At 45.4% G+C, this 20,765-nt stretch overlaps 1 protein-coding gene across 5 annotated transcripts in view; it reads right to left on the bottom strand.

Annotated features, from left to right (window-relative positions):
• Nucleotides 1–20,765, bottom strand: part of KIF25 (kinesin family member 25) — a 207,949-nt gene that overhangs the window by 165,649 nt on the left and 21,535 nt on the right. For all 5 annotated transcript variants that reach the window (XM_068231811.1, XM_068231807.1, XM_068231810.1 and 2 more), the window contains exon 2: nucleotides 1,917–2,163. In XM_068231811.1, the coding sequence (XP_068087912.1) occupies nucleotides 1,917–2,015 (99 nt within the window). In that variant the 5' untranslated portion in view covers nucleotides 2,016–2,163. The remainder of the gene's footprint in view (nucleotides 1–1,916; nucleotides 2,164–20,765) is intronic.

Raw genomic sequence — 20,765 nt, 5'->3', positions numbered from 1 at the left:
CTTTACAAATGTTATTTGTTGTTGTTGTTCAGGTCATAGATAAAAGATTACTGAAATACTGCAGCAATCACGCAATTGCAGTCATATGCAGGACTTGCAGTGCAAAATGCTTATAACTTATTCTCTAATACTGGAGTTCTTAAAAAAAAAAAAAAAAAAAAAAAGGAATAGGGGGAACTCCACCCTCCCCATTGATGTCAGACTGCACTTTTCAAGGCTAGGGGCTCATGACTCTGTGGGCGACATCAGGTAAGTTTGCTCTCATGCTTTTTATCCTGTACCAGACGTATCCAATCGTGGATAACTTCATATATGTAGGGCATCCACTGTTAGCTTAGGGACCCCTCTAGAAGATTGGGTTTGACACTGGCAGAGGAGCTTAACCCACATGCCTGTTGTATATGTGGCACAAAAAATCTTGTTTATTTTAGGATGTTGCATTGGCCACTGAGGATCTGTGAGTTTCAAGCCCAGGTCCCTTTAAAACCCTGACATAATATACAATAAAAACATATTTTCCTACTTTTTATATGCCATACGGTTATCATATTTGCTTTTGTGCATAAGTATTAGTATTCATTTAGAAATTATATGTTCCCAAAGTACACTTTTTTTGCTCTGAAAGCTGACTTTGCATTTTATTTATAACTGCTTTATTCATGTTCTAACAAGCAGAAATGCTTTCTAAATTGTCTGAATTTGTTAAGGGGACCCGGCAGTGTAGAAGTGTTTATTTACATTCCTCACTTGATACAATTAAACAGTTAAACAAGATAACATTATCTACAACTTAGGATGCGTCCAGATTTCTCTGCACTGAACTTTTAAGTCCTGTGTGTAACCCTTTGAATTCTGTTCTAGTAAAAAAAAAATTCTGGTTGTATATAATATGCTGTAAATCTATTAGAGCAAAGAAGAAATGCTGGGTTTCATTCCGCTTTAAATTTTGCTCTGAGGGGAGACAAAGCTTCTCCCATGTGATGAAATATTGTTTTTCCTCTTTCAGATTATAGCCCCTGCAGTGCTTACTGGAACATTTGTGCTTACTGGAAATATATCTGAAAACAAAATCATCAGTATGTAGGTTGTTAGCAGCATCTAGTGTAATCTTCATGTTAATAGCCCTTCCACTGCTGCCTAAATTGACCCACCATGTGAGTTTAGCTGCATTGATTTGGCTTGAACTACAGACCAATCACTGCTAAAATTCTCATTGAATCACCCGGAGTGAATAGTAGTTGACAGGAAGAGGCACCAGTCACACTTGAAAAGGATGGGGCTAAATTTCATTTTTCCATGCCTCTGTCTATGATCGAATGGGGTCACTATATCTATGCATATAACATGAAAATTGATTCCTTTTTTTTATGTTTGTTAGAGAAGAATGGAGATCAATTTTGAATGTATTAATAAAGATTGCATCACCTATCTCCTTTGTATAAATATGTAAATTACCCAAATTATGTTTTAGTTATAATAATATAAAAGTTAAAATTCACTGCAAAACTGAGAAAATTGCAATCTGAGGCTCGTCAATAAACTCATCCCTAAATCTATTTCTCTCGAATATGGATGAGTGGAAAAATTGGAGGTCCTGCTCACTGAGCAGCAGATAATAACATTCATATGGTAACAAGGATTCCAGTTCATGGGTCCCTGGAAATGTCTAGGATTAAAGAATTTTCCACTCAACCCTGCCCCTGAATTTGGAAAATAACACCAACCTCTGCATGAAGAAGTTTTTTAGTTAGCAATACATCTGTTCACTTGCCAAACATGGTGGCATTTTATATAGTTCAAATGACACACAGCCCATACATCAACCTTATCATACAATTCTCCTAAAAATTTGATAGCTAAATACAAATTTGTCCAAAAATGATCTCTACTGTACTTAACTTATATAGAGGACTTACTCTCAATTTATGCTCCAGCTGTTTAATTCTCTCTTGGTAAACAAGATGCATGTTGATTGCAGCTGGAGACATGCTTTGTCCAGACGTTGTAAACCTCATGTATAAACTTCACAAATGGATGGGGAAGCTTGTATCTTCAAGCATTAGATAAACAAAGAGATGGATTATCCTCTCAGCGGCCTTCGTACTGTCACATGACAAAGCCTTCCATGCTGTTGTCCTGCTTTTGCTTCCCTAACAACTGTTGCTAGGATTAATGATGTAAGAATCTTATAAGACTCCTCGTTTTATCAGAAGCTCCACAACAATAGTTACATGTCTGGAATAAAGCACTTACTCATGATGAGCAGTCATGAGTTCATAATGAAGTAGAAATATTTGTGCTCTTTAACGAACAAGAAATGTTGTGATTGACTGAAATATTGTAGTAGAGAAACATCAATAAAATACACTATGCTACAGTGAGAGGCAGACATAAGGTAAGGAGTGTGTCATTAAATATGGGAGTCTGGAAAACTTCCATTTTTCTCTCAGGCAAGTAGAACTCCCCCTTCTATAGCTAGGGTCATGCTGTTCCTGTTGGATGGAAGTTTCTTAGGATACAACAGAAAAAAACCGTTTATTTACCTTTACCTTTTACATTGCGTACGTTGCATTGTGGCACAATCCTATAGTATAAAATCCCTGTGTCGCTGCGTCCGTCCGTGTGTCAGTGCTTTTTAGCACTGCGCATGTGCAGGGATAAGATGCAGAGACACCGTCAAAAGCTGGGGGAGGACGGGGCCAGGAGAGGCCGGGCGTGTGCGCGCGTTCTGGGACTGCGTTTCACAGTGGTACTTTTGCAGGGCTACGATATCTGTCGGAACAACACACAGCGTGCAGTGCATTACCAGGAGACGCATGGGGTGCATGCATAAAGTCTATAAACTGTATGCTGCACTGTATGGGTCGCATGGCAAGAGTAGGCTACAATGCAAAGTTACATGAATGTTGTGTTGCGATGCTATTTTTCAGGCTGGGCAACACAACATATATAGCAGCTTCTCTCAACTTTTATACCCTGGAGGAACCCTTCATTCAATTTTCGGATCTTAGAGAACCTCTACATTAATAAAGGGAAAGTGGATTTTTTTTTATATTAGGTCATTAACCACTTCACAACGGAGGGGTTTTACCCCTGAAGCACCAGCGCAATTTGTACATTGCAGCGCTGCTTCCATTCATTTTTTACTGTGATATGATTGGTTATTGGGGACTGGGGTCCCCATAACCAATCATTGCACTGCAGAGCGGGGGGGTGTGCGCGCGCGTGCGGGTCGCAGGGGCGCGCGATCGCGCGCTACACGTTTGTTTACATTCATTTGTTATCAATGGAGACTGCTTCTGTTTGAAGCAGCCTCCATTGTGTCCGCAATCGGCGCGTCTAATTGGATTTAGGAACGCTTGTTCCTAACATCCAATTAGTCACCTGCTGTGCTGGCTGGCTGGAGTGTGCGCGCGAGGTCCCCGCCCACTCCCAGCCAGTAAACAAATAAGTGCGCCTTTCTCCGTCCCTGGGGGTGAAGCAGTGCGCAGAGGGACGGAGAAATTTAGCACTGGGGGGTAAAGTGGTTAAAAGTGGGTGAGGTTAACCACTTTGTTATTGTAATATTTCCCATTCCATGTTTCTCCTTTACAGGGCATCTATTAAATGCCCTCCATTATTGCACTCCCCATTATACTTGTCTGGTGTTAGGATTTTTCATCACCAATGTAATGTGTCATAACAGTCCTGTGGCCATTGCACCAGTGAAGAACAAGCAGGAATGCTAGAATTCAGGATGGGCAGAGAATGAGTAAAGAGGGTTTCAAAGGCTCTAAAAGTATATTTTAAACTTTCTCAAGTCTTGAGACAGACTGATATATAGTGGGAAAGTAGCTTAATACTCTTCACAACACACTATATATGTAACAAAAGTTTACAGCATTATACCTGGGTTTCTATTTTTAAGTTATTGCATAGTTGTTGGTACTTCCTTGTTATGTTGACATAAAGGAAGCGGAATAATATATGGAAGTTGGCATTTTTATTCTCTTTTAAACATTGTTAGTTGTTACTGGAAGGGAGGTGCCCCCCCCTCCCCCCCCTCCCAAAAAAAAATCCCCTCCCCAGTGATATTACTCACTAGTCCCCACGGAGGTTGTTTTTAGTTTGGGCAATTGCTCTTGCATCTTCCTATCTACTGTATTTTTTGGACTATAAGACTCGCCTTTTCTCCACCAAAAGTGGGGGAAAAAAGTCTCTGTGTCTTATAGTCCAAATGCAGGGAGTTCCTGACTTGTGAACGCCTGCCAATACAAACTTCCAACCCGCAGCAATGTCGGAGACTCCCTCTGCTGTGCCAAGGCAGAGGAGGACACAAGGGGACAAACGGAGGACACAGAGACACAAAGGGGCATAGAGAAGGACATAAGGGGGACACAAAGGGGCATAGAGGAGGACACAAGGAGGACAGAGGTGAACACATGGGGGGCACAGGAGGACAAGGGGGACAAAAAAGGTAAAAGGGAACATGAGGTACAAAGTGGGCATAACCCACAAGATGCCCCTTTACCATGGATGCACCAGGTTTAGTAGATCATTTTTTTCCCCTGGTTTTTGTCCTCTAAACCTAGGTGCATCTTATGGTCAGGAGCGTCTTATAGTCCGAAAAATACGGTAAATGTCTTTACTGGAGAGTATCCTAACCCTCACAGAAGGAGATACACTCCACTTGGTGGTTGGATCCACCACATCCAAGCCCATTACTGTGGTTGCCATTCTGCAACCCGATATTGTGAGTACTGACTTTTATCCCTTCATATTGTGCCATTGTTCAGATATACTACACCAGTGCTGACCTAGGTTGCCCACACCCATGGCCCGCGTGCGCTACAAATCCAACCCATCGATAAGCGGCTGAATTCTTCTCCTCAGGCCCCCCTTCCTCTGCTGCAGAGGTGCGTGTGGGCGATAAGAGTGGGCCACGGCGGCAGCCCCAGGGTCGCGTTAATGCCGATGGGAGTGGCCACGGCGGCAGCCCCAGGACCGCTTAACGCCGATCGGCTTAAAGTCCTAGGGTGGGGATTACAGGAGATCGCACACGCCGATGCGCGCACATCTCCGCTTGGGTGACGGAGCCTATGACAGCCGTTATAAACATTCTAGCGGGGATCAGAGCCCACCAATCACTTGTGTGCTAAGTTGTACGGCCCTGAAGAGAGGCCTTAAAGCTGCAGTGGCCTATATTGTAAAAAATGGCCTGGTCACTAGGGGGGTTAAAGCCCATGGTCCTCAAGTGGTTAAAACTCGCCTAATCACTGATTCCAGTGTCACATCTCCATGGCAACAGTGTGTCACATGACACAACGTCAGGTCATACCAGCATATTACATGCTGGCAGAAAACTTGTAATATACTGCCACGTCCTGACGGTATGTCATGTGACAAGTGTCACATCATATAACACACTGTGGCTATGGAGACCCAACGCAGCAAGTGGCAAGTAGGTGTTAACACTCTGTTTTCTTCTGCTTGCTATTCTGCAGGGAGGGAGGAGAGAGGAATTTTAGGAATGCAGCCTGTGGTTTGCAGCATGCGGCCTGGGTCGTGCAACGTTTGTCCAGCCCTGTACTACACTATAGGGATGGTCAATGAGATGCAAATAATTCTGAATTGATGCATGATTAAGTACATTTTGTATGCAAACTTATGCAGCTTGAAAATGGACCAATGAAGTCCCACCAAGGTTTAACCTCCTTGCCGGTGTAAAAAATCCGGCAAGGAGGCAGCGCCGCACATTTTTTTTTTTTTTAAATCATGTAGCGAGCCAAGGGCTCGCTACATGATAGCCGCTAAGCGGCGGCATCCCCCCACCCACTCCGATCGCCTTCGGCGATCAGAGTATGCAGGGAATCCCGTTGAGAACGGGATTTCCTGCAGGGCTTCCCTGGTCGCCATGGCGACGGGGCGGGATGACGTCACCGACGTCATGGACGTCGGGACGTCATAGGGAATCCCGATCCGCCCCTCAACGCTGCCTGGCACTGATTGGCCAGGCAGCGCAGGGCTCTGAGGCGGGGGGGAGCGACTCGGCGCGGCGGATTGGCGGCGAGCGGCGGCGATCGGAAGTTACAAGCAGCTAGCAAAGTGCTAGCTGCTTGTAACAAAAAAAAAATTATGCAAATCGGCCCAGCGGGGCCTGAGATATCCTCCTGCGCAGGTTACCCCGAGCTGAGCTCGGGATAACCGGCAAGGAGGTTAACTTGATTGGTCCAGTAAGAAGTCGGATTTATTTGCTACTCATTGACCATCCCTACTACACTGTAATGGGTTCCCACGAACAGCGCAGGAGATTTGGGCGCAGACTCCACCACCATACGCCGTAATAGGAATTACGGCTATAGCAGTGCAGTCAGTAATTAACGCCACAGGGAACTTGTGCAGCAGCAGGATAAGCCATATATCGGCTGTATCCTGCACCCAAGTCTCCCGGCGGTCAGGTCATATGTATGCGGGTTCCCAGGCTCTTTCATGTTGTTTTCCTCTCTCTAGAAGATCTGCAGGTATTCCAGACCCCCCATTGCTAATTGTTGGCTGTCATGGCGTCTAATCCGCATACTTGTTCAAGGTAATAGGCCAAGAAGGTTAGGTGCAGAATATCAACACAAAAAGTAGCATATTATAATTTTTTTTTTTTATGCATGAAGGGATGCAAAACGGACACTGGTAGACAACAAGAGATGTGCACACATAAAAAAATAAATAAATACATGTATGAGGTCAGCAGAGCAATGACAAGACAAATACATTTTTACAGAACTGGCAAAGTTAAAACCCCATTGTGAAACCTTTGGATGAATTAGTTTGGCAAACAGTACATGCTATGTACAAAGATCTTATGCCAGAGGTAAATTAAACAATTTAATAACCTCTCCTACACATTTGGACCTTGAGGATTGATGTGCTGCATGGGATTTTATAAATATTTCTGAATTACAATGTTCATGGCATTACACTGCCAGACAGACCTGCTCGATATCAGGAAATCCCCACAGTGACAAAGCTCCAGAAATGAACTATGTTGGTAGGTCTGGTCCGTTGATACTTGCCAGGATGCAATCAGGATGACCTGGCACACAAGGGAGATATCCCAGAGACCAGTTTAGTCAAATAGGTTATTAATCAATCCAAGCAGGTTGGTTCTCATTCACCTTCTTATAGCTCAAATAGCTTTCATCTTGGAACAGAGATGATTGCAGTGACAGACTATCCTTGTATTACAGAACTAATTTCGACATATGTCTAAATATTATACTTCCAGTTATTCTTTTCTCTTTGTTTCTGTCCATGAGAGATTCATACCACATGTGTTCATTACTATATCTACATGACAGCAGGGTCAACTTGTCTGAACCATTGTTGTTGCAAAACAGAAATTTGCCTTCTTAACACAGAAGGTGTTTGCGATTATTTAGGTTGCAATGTGCATATGAGGTCTCCCACAATGAATAATTGCTGAATATGCAAATTGTCACTTTGTTGTCCCAGAAAGCTGAATTCACCTCCAGATCCGCAGGGATGCAATATGGTGTCAGCTTGTTAACTGTACAGAGCCATACTAATATAACATGCATACAGACATATGGAATGAGCATATGAGGTCTCCCATGAGTCAACATGAGCTTGCTGGGCAATCTGTAACTGTATTTAGCTTTCAGGTACAACAAAGGGATGATTTGCATATTCAGCAGTGATGCACTGTGGGAGACCTCATGCTCACTCCATCCTGAATAATCGCAAATACCTTCTGTTTTAAGAAAGCGCATTTCTGTTTAGCATAGCATTTTTAGTATGAGGGCTTTTTGGTCCTTTTTAGCCCCTTACTCTCCTAAGAGTTCTGGTTCACAAGCCATGAGAGATTCATACTACAAGTGTTCATTACTATTTCTACATGACAGCAGGGTCCACTTGTCTGAACAGAAATTTGCCTTCTTAACACAGAAGGTGTTTGCGATTATTCAGGTTGCAATGTGCATATGAGGTCTCCCACAATGAATCACTGCTGGATATGCAAATTGTCACTTTGTTGTCCCAGAAAGCGGAATTCACCTACAGAACCGCAGGGATGCAATATGGTGTCAGCTTGTTAACTGTACAGAGCCATACTAATATAACATGCATACAGACATATGTAATGAGCATATGAGGTCTCCCATGAGTCAACATGAGCTTGCTGGGCAATCTGTAACTGTGTTTAGCTTTCAGGTACAACAAAGGGATGATTTGCATATTCAGCAGTGCTGAACTGTGGGAGACATTATGCTCATGCCAACCTGAATAATCGCAAATACCTTCTGTTTTAAGAAAGCACATTTCTGTTTAGCATAGCATTTTTAGTATGAGGGCTTTTTGGTCCTTTTTAGCCCCTTACTCTCCTAAGAGTTCTGGTTCACAAACTGTAACTCTGGGTGTTTCACATTTTACATCATACCGTAGTACCATATTAATCAATGCCATGCACTGATGAAGACCAACCAGTTTGAAATAGTCTGTATGCATCATGCATGTTGGATTAGTATGGCTCTGTACAACATCATCATTGTATCCCAGCAGTTCTGGAGCTGTGTTTAGCTTTTGGGGACAACAAAGGGACAATGTACATATTCAGCAGCGATGCATTGTGAGAGAACGCACAGGTTTCTGTTTTGCATAGCTTTTTTAGTATCAGGGCTTTCTGGTCTTTAGTATCAGGGCTTTCTGGTCTTTAGTATCAGGGCTTTCTGGTCTTTAGTATAAGGGCTTTCTGGTGCTCTGTAAGGAGCTAACCCTTGCACTCTCCTTTTTTTGGTTCACCATGAGCTTGCTTGGCTATCTTTAAAAATTGTTGGGGGTAATACTAGGGATGGTGTCATTGCGTTGCGCTCTTACTTTATTGCCAGCTTGCTGGACAACTTGATTTGGACTATCAGTGTGCTGCCCTTGCTTGGCATATGAATTCACCTCATTACTTAGCAGAGTCACCGGAAACAATATTGCATCTTCACAACATTAAGAGCAGAATTTGTGTGGACAGAAAGGAATTGTGACTGTTTGGTTACTTTATTTTATGTAGGGTACCATAAAGGGAACCTAAAGTGAGAGGAATATAGAGATGGTCATATTTATTTCCCTTTAACCACTTGCCGACCGCCCACTACCTATGGGCGTCGGCAAAGTGGCACCCCCAGGACCGCCTAACGCTGATCGGCGGTGGCACCTGGGGACTGATCAGCCGGGGATCACATCCGCCGGCATTAGGCTCCGCCCACCCGTGACGTCAACCCGCCAGCCAATTAGCAGCGCCAGCGGGTTGTTAACCCTCGAACTGCCGCTACAAAGTGTATAATACACCTTGTAATGTATACAAAGTGTATTATACAGGCTGCTTCCTACCCTGGTGGTCCCAGTGATCGAGGGACCACCAGGGTAGGAGGCAGCTGTGTATGTATGCACCCAAGCACACTGATCCTGCCCCCCCCTGCCCCCTGATCGCCCACAGCACCCCTCAGACCCCCCCTTATCACCCCCCCCAGACCACTGTTTGCACCCAATCACCCCCCTAATCACCCATCAATCACCCCCTGTCACTATCTGTCAACGCTATATTTTAGATCAGGTCCTAAACTACCCCCTGGGGGCTCCTGATCACCCCCTCACCCCATCAGATCCTCCCCAGACCCCCCCCCCCCGTGTACTGTATACATCTATTCTCCCCTGTAATCACCCACTGATCACCTGTCAATCACCCCGTCACCACCTGTCATTGCCACCCATCAGATCAGATCCTAACCTGCCCCTTGCGGGCACCTGATCACCCACCCTCAGATCACCTCTCAAGTGCATTGTTTACATCTGTTCTCCCCTCTAATCACCCACTGATCACCCATCAATCACCCCCTGTCACTGCTGCCCATCAGATCAGACCCTAATCTGCCCCTTGCGGGCACCCAATTACCCGCCCACACCCTCTGATCGCCCTCAGACTCCCCCCTCCCGATAACCTCGCCAGTGCATTGCTTGCATCTATTCTCCCCTCTAATCACACCTTTATCACCTATCAATCACCCCATCACTGCTTCCCATCAGATCAGACCCTAATCTGCCCCTTGCGGGCACCCAAACACCCGCCCACACCCTCATATCGCCCTCAGACCCTCCTGATCACCTCCCCAGTGCATTGCTTGCATTTATTCCCCCCTCTAATCACACCCTGAGACACCCATCAATCATCCCCTGTCACCCCTACCCATCAGATCAGGCCCTAATTTGCCCCGTGTGGGCTCCTGATCACTCGGCCAAACCTTCAGATCCCCCTCAGACCCCCTTCCGATCACCTCCCCAGTGCATTGATTGCATCTATTCTCCCCTCTAATCACCCCCTGAGACACCCATCAATCACCTCCTGTCACCCCCCTAGCACTCCTATCCATCAGATCAGGCCCAATACAACCTGTCATCTAAAAGGCCACCCTGCACCTTGAGACACCCATCAATCACCTCCTGTCACCCCCTAGCACACCTACCCATCAGATCAGGCCCTAATTTGCATTGCTTGCATTTATTCCCCCCTCTAATCACACCCTGAGACACCCATCAATCATCCCCTGTCACCCCTACCCATCAGATCAGGCCCTAATTTGCCCCGTGTGGGCTCCTGATCACTCGGCCAAACCCTCAGATCCCCCTCAGACCCCCTTCCGATCACCTCCCCAGTGCATTGATTGCATCTATTCTCCCCTCTAATCACCCCCTGAGACACCCATCAATCACCTCCTGTCACCCCCTAGCACTCCTATCCATCAGATCAGGCCCTACTCTGCCCCCTGCGGGCTTCTGATCACCCGGCCAAACCCTCACCCGCCCCACCGCAGTGAAATAATTTTTTTTCTCTGATCACTGCTGGTCTCTACGACTTAATTGTGGCTGAGACCAACCGTTATGCCACACAATACGCAACCGCCAATCCAAGAAGCTACCATGCCCAGCCTTTTCGGTGGAAACCACTCCAAGTTTCCGAATGTAACATTTTTTGGGGCCGTCTGCTTAACATGGGTCTATAGACAACAAACAGCTGCGCAAACCCAATAGTACACAATTTCTTATAAAGTCCTTCTTTTCACTCAGCTTCTACCATATGCCAAAAAGTCACTTCCAGGGGGCTTATTAGAATCCCACTTTAGTCAACATGGATCATTTGCAAACTAATCAGAAGATGCACTCACCAGACGTGCTAACTCTTATTACAGGAGTCAGCAATGGCAATGAAGGGTCTCAGCCCCCCTCCTGGCTCTCCGATCTCACCACCTTCCTATGCGACCCAGCAGTTGAATCACTGTCCGCAGGCCCCCACTACAGAGGTTTTATCCTCTCATGCAAGCCCCCATTACAGAGGTTCTTGTCACTCAAACAAACTCTAGTCCTCACACGACAATGCACTTCTCCAGGCTCTTATCCTCAAAACACAAGCATATACACTGCACATAGCGTAATACCGTTTTAATGCGAAACGTTAAAAACAACCATTACACTTACAATGTGCGTCAGTAATTCACAGCATCGAGTTTTTGGACGGGCACCAAATTTAAAACAGCTTTTGGCACCAAGTTGTGTTGATCCTCCATCTAGGAACCCTTCTAACCCGTGGCAACTGGAAGGTTTTTATCCCTGCAGGAGTTGCAGGGGATGTAAGGAGGCTGTTCCAAATCGGTGTAGAGAAGTCATTTCATTTAGCAATGGCAGGAGTTTTAAGTTGAAAGACTGTTTTGAGTGTTTTGAGGATAAGAGCTTGGAGAAGTGCATTGTCGTGTGAGGACTAGAGTTTGTTTGAGTGACAAGAACCTCTGTAATGGGGGCTTGCATGAGAGGATAAAACCTCTGTAGTGGGGGCCTGCGGACAGTGATTCAACTGCTGGGTCGCATAGGAAGGTGGTGAGATCGGAGAGCCAGGAGGGGGGCTGAGACCCTTCATTGCCATTGCTGACTCCTGTAATAAGAGTTAGCACGTCTGGTGAGTGCATCTTCTGATTACTTTGCAAATGATCCATGTTGACTAAAGTGGGATTCTAATAAGCCCCCTGGAAGTGACTTTTTGGCATATGGTAGAAGCTGAGTGAAAAGAAGGACTTTATAAGAAATTGTGTACTATTGGGTTTGCGCAGCTGTTTGTTGTCTATAGGTTGTGGAGGGGATGTGGTGATCCTTTACAGCAGTCGCAACCCACAGGAAGATTGTAGTATATTGGTATAGTTCTACTGTATATCTCCTATTTGTCGATTGGAACATCAGCTGGCGCAGTGTTTTATTCTTTTTGCATTTAACATGGGTCTAGTCAAAAAGAATGTACAGGGTCTTCTCAAAAAATTTGCATATTGGGATAAAGTTCATTATTTTCTGTAATGTACTGATAAACAGACTTTCATATATTTTAGATTCAAATACACACAACTGAAGTAGTTCAAGCCTTTTATTGTTTTAATATTGATGATTTTGGCATACAGCTCATGAAAGGCAATCAGCCTGTGGCACTGCTCAGGCGTTATGGAGGCCCACGATGCTCCGATAGCGGCCTTAAGCTCATCCAGAGTGTTAGGTCTTGCGTCTCTCAACTTTCTCTTTACAATATCCCACAGATTCTCTATGGGGTTCAGGTCAGGAGAGTTGTCAGGCCAATTGAGCACAGTAATACCATGGTCAGTAAACCATTTACCAGTGGTTTTGGCACTGTGAGCAGGCGACAGGTCGTGCTGAAAAATAAAATCTTCATCTCCATAAAGATTTTCAGCAGATGGAAGCCTGACGTGCTCCAAAACCTCCCGATAGCTAGCTGCATTGATAAAACACAGTGGACCAACACCAGCAGCTGACATGGCACCCCAGACCATCACTGACTGTGGGTACTTGACACTGGAATTTTGGCATTTCCCTCTCCCCAGTCTTCTTCCAGACTCTGGCACCTTGATTTCCGAATGACATGTAAAAGTTGCTTTCATCCAAAAAAAGTACTTTGGACCACTGAGCAACAGTACAGTGCTGCTTCTCTGTAGCCCAGGTCAGGCGCTTCTGCCGCTGTTTCTAGTTCAAAAGTGGGTTCATCCTTCAATCTGCTGAAAAGCTTTATGGAGATGAAGATTTCATTTTTCAGCACGATCTGGCACCTGCTCACAGTGCCAAAACCACTGGTAAATGGTAAATGGAAACGCTGGATGAGCTTAAAGGGAACCAGAGATGAACGTTTCACACAAAATAAACATATCAGTTGATAGCTTGTAAAGAATAAATGCTCTACCTGATAATTTTGCCGCTCTGGTGTGCCTTTTTTAGTGTTTTTTATCCATTATTGCTCCAGGAAAAATCAAATATGGCCGCCGGCTCATATCCCTTCTCCTTCCGGGTTATGAGTTGTTCTGGATGTGCTGTCTAGGCTATATGAGACTATACTGCTATCTAGGCTAAATGCAGCCTTTTATCTATGTGCTTTCATTTTGGTATGATGTACAGCTGCCTGTAGGAAGTGTCTCTCATAGGAATGAAACTGCAGTCATCATCAGTATCTACAGTATGCAGACAGAGTGCACACAGGGATCATATTGCAGCAACACTCTCTCAGCAGGAGCAGCCCCTACCATGTCATCACAGCTCTCAGTATGCAAAGCAGGAAATCTAAGCCAGGAGGGGGAAGGCTTGGGCTTGAAAAGACTCCACAGAAGAGTGACTCAGCTATAATGATTCCAGGTCAAACCTCGACTGAATAGTAGGTGGATTCTTATCACAGTTGCTAATAGACTAATTAAGCAGATAACAATGAAACTAAAAGCAGGGTAGGTGTTTACTGTCATGTTCCCACTGATAAATGTAATAAAATACATGAGGGTGCTTCGTCTCTGGTTCTCTTTAAGGCCGCTATCGAAGCATCCTGGGCCTCCATAACACCTGAGCAGTGCCCCAGGCTGATTGCCTCCATGCCACGCCGCATTGAAGCAGTCATTTCTGCAAAAGGATTCCCGACCAAGTATTGATTGCATAACTGAACATAATTATTTGAAGGTTGACTTTTTTTTTGTTTTAAAAACACTTTTCTTTTATTGGTCGGATGAAATATGCTAATTTTTTGAGATAGGAATTTTGGGTTTTCATGAGCTGTATGCCAAAATCATCAATAGTAAAACAATAAAAGGCTTGAACTACTTCAGTTGTGTGTATTTGAATCTAAAATATATGAAAGTCTAATGTTTATCAGTACATTACAGAAAATAATGAACCTTATCACAATATGCTAATTTTTTAGAGAAGATCCTGTATTGCGGTCTTATTGGTCTACGCACCCAATACATCACATGCCCATGTTCTCTGCTGCCATGTCCAGGTCACGATTTGAGAACATCCTGAGCTTCCTGCACTTCAGTGCCAATACAACCTGTCATCTAAGAGGCCACCCTGCTTATGACCGGTTCCACAAAATTCGGCCCCTCATAGACCAGCTGTGATCAAAATTTGCAGATGCTTATACTCCTGAACAGTAATTTTGAGGCATTTGGTTTCCAGACTACTCCTCACGGTTTTGGGCCCTTAAAATGCCAGGGCAGTATAGGAACCGCACAAGTGACACCATTTTAGAAAGAAGACACCCCAAGGTATTCCGTTAGGTGTATAATGAGTTCATAGAAGATTTTATTTTTTGTCACAAGTTAGTGGAAAATGACACTTTGTGAAAAAAAACAAAAAACAATAAAAATCAAATTCCGCTAACTTGTGACAAAAAATAAAATCTTCTATGAACTCACCATACTCCTAACGGAATACCTTGGGGTGTCTTCTTTCTAAAATGGGGTCATTTGTTGGGTTCCTAAACTGCCCTGACATTTTAGGGGCCCTAAACCGTGAGGAGTAGTCTGGAAACCAAATGCCTCAAAATGACCTGTGAAATTCTAAAGGTACTCATAGGACTTTGGGCCCCTTAGGACACCTAGGCTGCAAAAAAGTGTCACATGTGGTATTGCCATACTCAAGAGAAGTAGTATAATGTGTTTTGGGGTGTATTTTTACACATACCCATGCTGGGTGGGAGAAATATCTCTGTTAGGCCTAGTGCACACCAAAAACCGCTAGCAGATCCGCAAAATGCTAGCAGATTTTGAAACGCTTTTTCTTATTTTTCTGCAGCGTTTCAGCTAGCGTTTTACGGTTTTGTGTAGCGGTTTTGGTATAGTAGATTTCATGTATTGTTACAGTAAAGCTGTTACTGAACAGCTACTGTAACAAAAACCGCCTGGCAAACCGCTCTGAAGTGCCGTTTTTCAGAGCGGTTTGTGGTTTTCCTATACTTAACATTGAGGCAGAAACGCATCCGCAATCCAAAATCTGCAGCAGCCCGGGAGTATGCGTTTCTGCAAAACGCCTCCCGCTCTGGTGTGCACCAGCCCATTGAAATACATTACCCTAGCGGATCCGCACCCGCAAGCAGATCGCAAACCGCAGCGGAAACGCTCCAGGGTGCACTAGGCCTCTATGGACAATTGTGTGTAAAAAAATAAAAAAAATTGTCATTTACAGAGATATTTCTCCCACCCAGCATGGGTATGTGTAAAAACACACCCCAAAACACATTAACCACCCTGGCGTTCTATTAAGATCGCCAGGGTGGCTGCGCAGCAGTATATATATTTTTTTTTAATCATGTAGCTGGTCTAGCGCTAGCTATATGATTCCCCCCCTCCCTGCCGAATCCCTCCCACCCTTGCCGATCGCCGCCGGCGATCAAACCCATCAGGAAATCCCATTCTGAACGGGATTTCCTTTAGGGCATCCCCGTCGCCATGGCGATGAACGGATGATGTAATCATCAACGTCAGAGGGAGTCCCTATCCACCCCATAGCGCAGCCTGGCGGTGATTGGCCAGGCTGCGCAAGGGGTCTGCGTGAGGGGGCCCTTTTTCGCGGCGGGTAGCGGCGCATCGGCGGCGATCGTGTAAGACACGCAGCTAGCAAAGTGCTAGCTGTGTGTATAAAAAAAATTGTGAAAATCGGCCCACCAGGGCCTGAGCAATCCACCGCGGCGGTCATGGACGAGCTGAGCTCATCATTACCTCCAAGGTGGTTAAACTACTTCTCCTGAGTACGGCGATACCTCATGTGTAACACTTTTTTGCAGCCTAGGTGCGCTAAGGGGCCCAAAGTCATATGAGCACCTTTAGGCTTTACAGGGGTGCTTACAATTTAGCACCCCCCAAAATGCCAGGACAGTAAACACACCCCACAAATGACCCCATTTTGGAAAGTAGACACCCCAAAGTATTCAGAGAGGGGCATGGTAAGTCCGTGGCAGATTTAATTTTTTTTTGTCACAAGTTAGCAGAAATGGAAACTTTTTTTTTGTTTGTCACAAAGTGTCATTTTCCGCTAGCTTGGGACAAAAAATAAAATCTTCTATGAACTCACCATGCCTCTTAGTGAATACTTTGGGATGTCTTCTTTCCAAAATAGGGTCATTTGAGGGGTATTTATACTATCCTGGAATTCTAGCACCTCATGAAACATGACAGGTGCTCAGAAAAGTCAGAGATGCTTCAAAATGGGAAAATTCACTTTTTGCACCATAGTTTGTAAACGCTATAACTTTTACCCAAACCAATATTGGATTTTTTTAAATCAAAGACATGTCGCACATGTAACAGACATGTAACAGACATGTAACAGAAAGTTAAAAAAATCATTTTGACAAAATTCATGTCTTTGATGAATATAATAAAAACAACAAATCACAGCAGCAATCAAATAGCACCAAAAGAAAGCTGTATTAGTGACAAGAAAAGGAGGTAAAATTCATTTAGATAGGTTGCATGACCGAGCAATAAACCGTTAAAGCTGCAGTGGTCTGAATGGAAAAAAAGTGTCTGGTCCTTAAGGGGTTTTAAGACTGCAGTCCTTAAGTGGATAAAGTAGTGATGACCACTAGTTTTTCTTTACTTAGCTGCTTTTTTCTTGCCATAACACACATTCCAACAGTCTATTCAATAGGACTATCAGCTGTGTAGGCACCTGACTTCTCCACAACGCAACTGATGGTCCCAACCCCATTTATAAGGCAAGAAATCCCACTTATTAAACCTGACAGGGCACACTTGTGAAGTGAAAAACATTTCAGGTGTCTACCTCTTGAAGCTCATCAAGAGAATGCCAAGAGTGTGCAAAGCAGTAATCAAAGGAAAAGGTGGCTACTTTGAAGAACCTAGAATATGACATATTTTCAGTTGTTTCACACTTTTTGGTTATGTACTATACTTCCACATGTGTTAATTCATAGTTTGGATGCCTTCAGTGTGAATCTACAATGTTCATAGTCATGCAAATAAAGAAAACTCTTTGAATGAGAAGGTGTGTCCAAACTTTTGGTCTGTACTGTATATATTTTTCTGCTCCCACTTGTGTGCTCAGATTGAAAGTGGGAAGGGTCAGCTTCAGAGAGGGTGGACTCCCCAGCAATACCAAGACTAAGGTGTTTAAAGGGAACTTGAGGTGAGAGTGATATGAAGGCTGACATGTTTATTTCCTTTTAAATAATGGGTACTTATCCGTTAGCCGGGCGCATCCGGCAGGTGGCGCTAATTACTATTCCCCCTCCAGGCCGCCGTGGATAGTAGGGAAAACTCTGGTGGAGTTTTGTCGCCACCTGCCGGATGCGCCCGGCTAACGGATAAGTACCAAATAATGCATATTGCCTGGGTGCCCTGCTGAATTAAAGGAGTCATCAGGCAAGTGTATTAGCAATCTGAACTGCCTACCTGCAGCTGTTGTCCACGTAAATGTATGCTGGATCGCATACTCTGTTTCCCCCGAAGCCTTTAGTTTCCTTGTAAATCGGGCCGGTATGATCCCCGTGCCCCAGAAGTGAATGCAGGCGCAGTACTATCTGTTTGTGGAACGCAGGCACATTTGGCTGGCATAGCGTGCGGACGTACTATTACGTACGTCTGTGCAAGCCCAATAGAGCGGCCGGAGGCGTGTTTCAGTTTGCCGTCCTCGCTCGCAAGCAACACCCTCCGGCCAAACCTTCCGCTTGCGTATCCGCCCTCAAACCCTCCCCCCAGCCTCCGCCTAGCAGGGTGCGCACTCACTGCACAGCTAACAAGTGCATGAGACCCGCTGTGCATGTGGAAAGGCAGGCGGAGGCTGGAGGGAGGGTTTGAGGGTAGGTACGCAAGTGGAGGGTTTGCCCCGAGGGTGTTGCTTGCGAGCGAGGACGGGAAGTTGGAACACGCCTCCGGCTGCTCTATTGGGCGTGCACAGACGTACGTAATAGTACGTCCGCACGCTATGCCAGCCAAATGCGCCTGCGTTCCACATTGTAAATAGAGATGGGAAGTTCGGATCTTTTCAATGATCCGGATGATTCGAATCGGATCATTGAAAAGATCCGGATCTTTGATCCGAATCTCGGATCATTTTACAAGGGGAAGCATTCGGGGGTGAAATGACTAGCAAGTCAGGAGAAGGGGAGGGGGGTGGACACACAGAGAAGGGGAGAAGATGGACAGAGGGCAGGGAGTGGACAGAGAAGGGAAAGGGACGAGCAGAGAGCAGAAATGTTTGTTTGCACACAATACCCACATGCTGCAATCATATGCTTTACATATATTTCACATACATGTTCATCTGTATACTTTGAATGAAAACGTCGCACAGTGAAAGAAAGCATTCCCCAAAGTATTCCCAGAAAATAAGTGCAGCTGTTTAGTGCCGAGTGCAGGAGGATCATATTACGCTGCAATCACAGTGCCTGCAAAGTTACTGAGCTGTGCTGAGCCAAAAGCTTCCAATGTGTTCACTGTGCACAACTACGGAACAGACAGCCTATAATGAGCAGCACGTTATAGCCAGTATGTGTGCTCTACACATATCTGGCAGTGGCACCCATGTCCCCTCTACCTGTCCCTGCAAGGCTGGCTCCCCTGAGTCACCTCCAACAGAGCGATCCATCTCTGCTCTGCTTCCAGGACCCCGCTGAGAGGGAGCGTGTCACTTTTTTTTTTTGCGATCCGAATCACTCATTTTGATGATTCGGATGATTCGACTCACAAAATTGATTCGGATCAAAGATCCGAATCGTTCATGATCCGGACAACACTAATTGTAAAGCACTACTGCACCTGCAGGGAGCAATTTCTTCAGGGTCGTGGGGGAGCTTGACATCAAGGTCGGGTCCCCGACCGGTGCCAAATACAGCAAACAGAGCCACTGCAGATAGGAACAGAGGACGCAATCCAGCCCCAAAAAACATGAGTAAAACGCAGCCATGTGTGTTTTACATACACATCTTTGCCTGATGACTCCTTTAATGACTCCTTTAAGTGGTTAAACAATGCATAGTGCCTGGCTGGCCTGCTGATTCTCTGCTTTTAATACTTTTAGCCATTGACCCTGAACAAGCATGCAGATCAGGTGCTCTGACTGAAGTCTGACTGGATTAGCCACATGCTTGTTTCAGTGTGTGACTCAGACATTATTGCAGCCAGAGATCAGCATGCTAGCCAGGCAACTGGTATTGCTTAAAGGGAAGGTTCAAGCAAAATAAAAAAATGAGTTTCACTTACCTGGGGCTTCTACCAGCCCCATGCAGCCATCCCGTGCCCTCGTAGTCACTCACTGCTGCTCCAGTCCCCCACTGGCAGCATGCCGACCTCGGAGGTCGGCGGGACGCATTCCGTACATTTTTACGCATTCCAGTTGGTGCAGGAACATTAACACATACATTTTTACGCACTAGTGGTTTAATGCGTACATTTTTACGCATAGATTCACTAACGCGTAAAAATGTATGTGTTCATGTTCCTGCACCAACTGGAATGCGTAAAAATGTATGCAATGCATCCCGCCGACCTCCGAGGTCGGCATGCTGCCAGTGGGGGACTGGAGCAGCAGTGAGTGACTACAAGGGCACGGGATGGCTGCATGGGGCTGGTAGAAGCCCCAGGTAAGTGAAACTCATTTTTTAATTTTGCTTGGACCTTCCCTTTAAAAGGAAATACGCAATTCTGGCTTTAGGTTCTCTTTAAAAGAACTCTAAACAGAGGGATATGGAGGTTTCCTTTTAAAGAGAGTCTGAAGCGAGAATAAATCTCGCTTCAGACCTCATAGATAGCAGGGGCACGTGTGCCCCTGCTAAACCGCCGCTATCCCGCGGCTTAACGGGGGTCCCTGATCCCCCAAATACCCTCCGTAATGCAGGGGAGCGCTTCCTGGTTGGGGCAGGGCTAACCGCCGCAGCCCTGCCCCACGCGCGTCTGTTAGCGCGTATCTCCGCCTCTCCCCCCGCCCCTCCCAGTCTTCCTTCACTGAGAGGGGCGGGGGAGAGGCGGCGATGCGCCGCTGACAGACGAGACTGGAGGCAGGGCTGCAGCAGTTAGCCCTGCCTCCAGGAAGCCATAAATCACGACCAAATCTGCGACCAAGTGTTGCAGTGGTCGCTTTGGGGGTGAAGGGACCCCGTTAAGTCGCGCTATAGCGGCGGTTTAGCAGGGGCACACATGCCCCTGCTAACTATGAGCTCTGAAGCGAGATTTATTCTCGCTTCAGAGTCTCTTTAACCACTTGAGGACCTAGGGCTTTCTACCCCTTAAGGACCGGCCACTTTTTTTCCATTCAGACCACTGCAGCTTTCACGGTTTATTGCTCGCTCATACAACCTACCACCTAAATGAATTTTGGCTCCTTTTCTTGTCACTAATAAAGCTTTCTTTTAGTGCTATTTGATTGCTCCTGCGATTTTTACTTTTTATTATATTCAGCAAAAAAGA

The sequence above is a fragment of the Hyperolius riggenbachi genome, chromosome 4, assembly GCF_040937935.1.
Source record: "Hyperolius riggenbachi isolate aHypRig1 chromosome 4, aHypRig1.pri, whole genome shotgun sequence".
NCBI classification, from domain to species: Eukaryota; Metazoa; Chordata; class Amphibia; order Anura; family Hyperoliidae; genus Hyperolius; species Hyperolius riggenbachi.
This window is presented reverse-complemented; position numbering and strand designations above follow the sequence as displayed.